The following is a 6,629-nucleotide window of genomic DNA, read 5'->3' as shown; positions in this document are numbered from 1 at the left end:
GTGCGGCCCACCTGGGTGCGCGTCGCGCAGTTGCGGCGCTGCCTTTTGGTCGCTAAGATTCAGGGCCGTTGATGGTGGAGGTCAGCCAGGGTTGGGTTTTGGCCTGGAAGCCACGGCCGGCCGGTTGCAAGTGATATGGGATCTTTAAGCCCACTTAGCAGACCCCGTGTTGTTGGCAGCTTCCTAAGGGCTCCGCGACACGAAGACGATAACTGTGTTGCGCCCCACGGGCTCCCCAGGTGGAGTTGAGACGGGAAGAAAGGGCCGTCACTGGGGCTGGCTCAGCAGTGCGGGGGCAGCCCCTCCTGACAGGCGCCTGCGGAGCCTTGGCAGGGACGGTGCGCCCCCCAGAGAGGTGTCCTGGTGTAATTACAGGTGTTGTCCCCGCACTGGGGCCTCGGGTCTGCAGAACACGTGCTGCGGGAGTGTTCAGGGCTGGCTGCTTGCTCATTCCAGAGATGGAAGAACTAGAACAGTTGTGCAACCTAAGCAGTTGGGTTCATCTAAAATCCTAGGTCCTCCCATATTTTGCAGATTCAGCGTGTGTATTGAGTCAAGGTCCTGGGCTAGGTGACTCCTCCAAACTTAGTGTGGTGTAAACGAAAAGATGCCAAACTCTTATAAAATATTTTAATTTGGTTTATTCTTGAACCAAACGTGAGAACTTAAGCCCAAGCAAACTCGGGTACACGCATCAGGGGGTCCTGAGAGCGTATGCCCACTTGTTTGAACGGTGGCTTGGGAATAAATTTTAGGAAGGCAGAAGTAACAAGAAACCACAAATCAATATATGTGGCATTTTCATTGGTTCCGCCCAGGAAGGAGGGAAATTTCCAAGCAGGGGCTTGCAGGTCAAAGATTTCTTTCTTTCTTTCTTTTTTTTTGAGTTGGGGTCTCACTCTGTAGCCCAGACTGGAGTGCAGGGGCCGCTTCCAGCCACCGCAGCCTCGACCCGCTGGGCTCCGGCGATCCTTCCACCTCAGCCTTCCAAGTAGCTGGAACTACAGGCGCGCGCTACCACCCCCGGCTAATTTTTTGATTTATTGTAGAGATGAGGTCTCGCCAAGTTGCCCAGGCGGGTCTCGAACCCATGGGCTCAGGCAATCCACTAACCTCAGCCTCCCAAAGTGCGGGATTACAGGCTGAGCCACCGAGCCCAGCTCAAAGATTTCTTGACTGGTAACTTGCAGTTCCTATCTAAGAATTTGGGAAATCAGCCCAGGAGGTGCTTTGTTAAGATAAGGCGGTGGAAAACTCTAGGTTTGTTGATATGTCGATGAAGTCCTCCAGGGAGGCTAGGGAAGTTATCTTACAAGGCTGCCGGAGTCTGGGAATCTGTGAGACGGATTTGCAGGGTCATAAACCTTATGTTATGCCAGACTCAGGTTGGAGAGCAGACTTTAGGATATAGGGTAACTAACAAAATCCTGTCTGGTGAGTCCTTATTAGGCAGTGCCTCCTCGAGCTTGTTAGTTAGAAATTTGGGCAAGTTTAGTCCGCAGTGGTTATCTTAGTCACTCCACTCACTTATCTGGGCGACTGCCTGAAGTCCCTGTTGACACTAAGGTTCAATCAACCCTTAACTTAAAAGCGCTGAGAGCTGAGCAAAGGAATGCAGGCTGCGAGCTGCCTAGGCATGGTTTCCCGCAAAGACGGTGCGGGGTTTGAAGGCACTCCTCTTAGTCGAGCATTCTTCGCCAACCAGAAACGACGATTCCATTTATTTTACGACATTTACACCAGACTCTGATTTTCCTTCTGCTTCGTAGTTAGCAGGTATAAAGCCCTGGCTAAGCCAGAAGAGCTGAAGCAAACCTCATCGAGGCCATTCTTCGTCCCCGAGGTCGAGAATGCTGCGCAAATCCTTCGCGGTTTGAGCCTCGCGGCTCTCCGTTTCCAGCGCCCAGCGTGGACACGTTCCCGCGCTTTCAGGCGTGAGGGGTCAGAGGGCGCTTCGCCGCGCAGGCGCAGACCCAGGTCGCAGCTGCGATGGGCGAGGCAGACGGCGCTGAGGAGGCTTGCAGGGTCAGTGAGGAAGGAGGCTCCTGCTGCCGCCCGGGTGTCTGGGCCTTCGCCATTCTCATTCTCCCCCGTCCCCGGGCCTCGCCCGTTGTGCTCAGAAATGGCTCGTTGAATGGTCAGGGAGGCTTGGGGACCTCCCTATGGACGGCGAGAGCTGGGGCGGAGGGGGGCAGGGCTGGGGCAGGAGGGTACATCTGCCTCCAAATCCCACGAGATAATTGAACCTGGGAGGCTTCGTGTGATGGGGAGGGCGGGGCACTGAGTGATACCAAAGGGAGCGTAAGAGCGTGGGACGAATGGTCATACTCCTTTGTGTGCCCTCTGAAAGCCCATTTTTCCTCTGAAAGCCCTGATTACTTTCTTTGTGACTCTGTGTCGGGTTTAGAGAGGACCCTGTTGCCGTAGGTGCCTCACTGTCCCTTCTGTTGCATGTGATGTAGAAGGTGCTTGATTTTTGGAGCCAGATCCGTGTCCAAATCCTGGTTCTGCCCCTTATTAGTTGTACTGCACTGAGAAAGTCACCTGACCCCGCCCACAGGCCCCATACCTCAATTTCTGACCTGGTCAACCTTGGAGGGTTGGAGTATTACATGAGATGACCAGTGGAGGGCTTGGCTAAAATGGTAGGAATCCAGTAAAGGTGACTTTCTTTTCCTCCTGATTAGGTTGGTGCTGCAATGTGAATAAAAAGCTGAGGGTGTTTTCTTAGTTTCTAGTAATAGGGTTCTTCTATGCACTTATTATTTTAAACATCTGGCTCCCATTTTGAAAGCTGGGTCTTCAGCTCTCAAAATATTTTATATATGTGATCTATGTCTATATATTTAACAGAGGGCACATTAGGTAAAGTCATGCTTTGAAATATTATGAGCATAAGAGGCATGAAAGAAAAGGAAGCAAGTTGATGTGGGCTGTTCGTTTTAGTCGTATGAAGAGAAATTTAATAATATTAAGATCTACTTGTTCTTTTAGCACTTGGGAGCTAAAGAAGAATTTGTTAAAGTCAGAAAGAAGGACCTGGAGCGACTGACAACTGAAGTGATGCAAATACGGGACTTCTTACCCAGAATACTAAATGGGGAGGTACTGGAAAGCTTCCAGAAATTAAAGATTGTAGAAAAAAGTGAGTCTTACTTCATTCTTAGCAGCATTTGTAGTGACAGTAATCTGTTCTAGCTGGTAAGTAACTGTAGAGTAATTATAAACAAATTTTAAAGGTGCTATTATAGTCCTTGTAATCACATTTGAGAGAGTCTGAAAAAGTCTAAGAGAGGTGCCCTCAGATGAGTTACTTGGACATAGGAAGGTTGGTGGTGAATATCTGTTACCAGCTTCTCTTTTTTCTCCTGCTCTCTTCATTGGCAGAAGAATTTTATACTTCTTATATCTGAAAAGCACCATTCTGAAAATTAAGTCCTTGTGTAAGTTAAGGATCTTGCCATTTGGAAACCCTGTGTGGCATTAACTGTGTCTGTAGAGTTAGCTGGATATGTGTTCATTGTCTCTAGGTGGACAGCTGGGTCAGTTTCTAGAACTGATTTAAGTTCAGACTTGCTAGGTCTTATCTATTCAGACTTTTGAGATTTGAGCTGAGTCGTTATGTCAAATATCAGTCTAGGAGTCTATTGAAGTTCTTGGAGATATTCTGGGTTTGGCTTAGCACTTGCCTGGTTGAACCTGAATTTCGATTACATCAGCCTTTGATGATTCACTAATTTACCATATTGCATTTGACTGTTAGCCATTGCTGTGTGGCTTCTAGACAAGGTGCATCCAGGGGGTCAGGTAGTGTTTCTAGCATTAATCTAGACAAGAAGGTATCTCGGTACGCGTTTCTGACTTATGCAAATGTATCTGGTCAACGGGCCAGCTATATCTAGTTAGAAGGGAAAGTGGTCATGGTTGCCATGGTGTCTTGTCCTGTTTATAGTCTCTTTTGGAGTCCTCAGGTCCACTCTCCTCTCCTCTGTCCTGTGGTGTGCTCTGGGAAGTAGACTCCTGCAGGTGGAGTTTCCTCTGGTTCCCTTGCTGGCTGTCAGTTGAGCTCACCAATGGAAGGCATCAGTGGGCAGAGAGAGAGGTGTTTCTTCCCACTCTCTCCCTGATTTGCTACCATTTTCTGACAGTAGCTACATCCCTCTACCACTAGAACTCCCACCATAGTCTCAGCTCTCACTGGACTCCAGTAACGCTGTTTCTCTCCCAGCTCCTTTAGTTGTAGGGCTGTTGCTAGTCCCTTAGTGCCTCACCATCCTTTGTTGGTTCCCTTGTCCTTGCTTTCCCCTCTGTAAGTGGTCCCTTTAGAAAAGTTTCAAAGTCTGGGTTGATTTCTGTTTCTCTTTGGGACCCTGTTGGACCCTGTTGGTTATGCTCCATGTCACTGGTTGCCAAAGCAACTTCGTAGTTACCCTAGTTGTGATTTCATGCTCAGCCCAGCAGCTTTCTGAGAGTCATTTCTTGGTACATTATCTTCAGGAAAATAAAGTGCAGACCATTAGCAGAATATGTCAGACTTCTGGTTGGTTATATTTTTCATTGTAAATTAATAAACTGGTATTTACATCAGAGTCTCTGAATTAGTTAACATGAGCCAATCTTTGGAGATCAGTCCCCCTGCCAAAATAAAACTAAGTGAGTCATGGTCACAAACAAATCTGTGTTGACTTGATCACAGACTTTGGGAGATCTTGACTCATAGCCCTGGTCTTCCAGGTTATGGCGTCACTTCTTTCCCATGATCTCTGGTGATTCCTTCTTAGTCAACTTTGTTGATTTATCCTTCTCTGCTCTTTGTAGTTAGTTTTCTTATTATGTAGTCAATTTCCTTGATTGTTATTGGTCTATTTAGGGTCTCGATTTCTTCTTGTTTGAACCTAGGCAGGTTATGTGATGTCAGGAAGTCCTCCATTTCCTTAAGATTTTCAGGTCTACTTGTTGAACCAGGCTTGCGTCCCAAGGATGAATCCTACTTGGTCATGATGAATGATTTTTGAGAAGTGTTGTTGAATCCAGTTTGCTAGGATCTTGTTGAGAATTTTAGCATCTATGTTCATCAAAGATATTGGTCTATAGTTCTATTTCTTTGTTGGGTCTTTACTTGGCTTGGGTATCAATGTGATGTTAACTTCATAAAATGATTTCAGGAGAGTTCCATCTTTCTCAATCACCTGGAATACCTTCAGTAGGATTGGTATCAGCTCCTCCTTAAATGTCTTGTAGAATTCTGCTGGAAAACTATCTGGTCCAGGGCTTTTTTTTGTGGGTAGTTTTCTTATTACGTAGTCAATTTCCTTGATTGTTATTGGTCTATTTAGGGTCTCAATTGCTTCTTGTTTCAACCTAGGCAGGTTGTGTGATGACAGAAAGTCCTCCATTTCCAAAAGGTTTTCAAGTTTGTTTCCATACAAGTCTACATAGTAGTCTCTAATGATCTTTTGTATTTCTTCAGGATCAGATGTGACTTCATTTTTTGTTTTTCTGATTGTGCTTATTTGGGTTTTTTCTCTCTTTTCCTTGGTCAGTCTAGCTAGGGGATCATTGATCTTGTTTATTCTTTCAAAGACCCAGCTTTTTGTTTCATTGGTTTTTTGTATTATCTTTTTGTCTTCTATGTCCTGGATTTGGGCTTTTATTTTGGTGATCTGGATTCTTCTGCTGAAATTAGGGTTCTTGTGGTCTTGCTTTTCCAGCTTCCTTAGGTGACTTCTTAGGTTGTTAATTTGTGATCCTTCCATTTTCTTCATGTGCATTTGTAGGGATATAAATTCCCCTCTTACTACAGCTTTCATGGCATCCCAGAGATTTTGGTAAGGTGTTTCTAAATTTTCAATTGTTTCCAGGTATCTTTTGATCTCTGTTTTGATTTCATCATTGACCCAGGAGTTGTTTAGCATCATGCTGTTTAGTGTCCATGTCTTTCTGGGTTTTGGGGACCTTGCTGGTGTTAATGTTTATTTTTATTCCACTGTGGTCTGAGAAGGTGCATGGTAAAATTTTGGTCCTCTTAAATTTGCTTATGCTTGATTTATGGCCAAGTATGTGGTCAATCTTAGAATGTGTTCCATGAGGTGATGAGTAGAATGTGTATTCTGTGGTCTTTGGATGGAGTGTTCTGTAAGTATCAGTTAAGTCCATTTGGTCAAGAGTCACATTGAGGTTCCGAATCTCACTGCTGATTTTTTGTCCTGATGATCTGTCTAGGGTTGTGAGTGGGGTATTAATGTCCCCAGTTATGATGATGTTAGAGTCAATATCTTTCTTTAGTTTTCCTAGAAGCTGTTTTATGTATGTTGGCGCTCCTATGGTGGGTGCATATATGTTTAGGATAGATATTTCTTGTTGATGGAGTGAACCTTTTATCATTATGTAGTGGCCTTCTGTATCTTTTTAAATTTTTTATAGCTTAAATGATATTTTGTCTGAAATTAGGATCATGACTCCTCCTTTCTTTTATGTTCCATTCGCCTGAAAATTTGTTTCCCATTCTCTTACTTTGAGACTGTGCCTGTCCTTTCTAGTAAGATGAGTCTCTTGAAGGCAGTATATTGTTGCCTGATGATATTTTATCCATTTTGCCATTCTATGTCTTTTCAGTGGTGCATTTAGTC

General features: G+C 45.1%; 1 protein-coding gene across 1 annotated transcript in view; it reads left to right on the top strand.

Moving 5' to 3' along the window:
- The first annotated feature begins 1,770 nt into the window (after positions 1 to 1,770).
- The window catches only part of HSF2BP (heat shock transcription factor 2 binding protein), a 116,315-nt gene continuing 111,456 nt past the window's right edge, over positions 1,771 to 6,629 (top strand). Inside the window, exons 1-2 of the mRNA XM_008070978.2 lie at positions 1,771 to 2,025; positions 2,995 to 3,145. Coding sequence (XP_008069169.1) covers positions 1,990 to 2,025; positions 2,995 to 3,145 — 187 coding nt within the window. The 5' untranslated portion in view covers positions 1,771 to 1,989. The remainder of the gene's footprint in view (positions 2,026 to 2,994; positions 3,146 to 6,629) is intronic.

The sequence above is a fragment of the Carlito syrichta genome, unplaced genomic scaffold (assembly GCF_000164805.1).
Source record: "Carlito syrichta isolate Samal-C Ts95f unplaced genomic scaffold, Tarsius_syrichta-2.0.1 Scaffold314085, whole genome shotgun sequence".
NCBI lineage: Eukaryota > Metazoa > Chordata > Mammalia > Primates > Tarsiidae > Carlito > Carlito syrichta.
The sequence above is the reverse complement of the archived record's forward strand: the minus strand, read 5'-3'. Positions and strand labels throughout refer to the sequence as shown.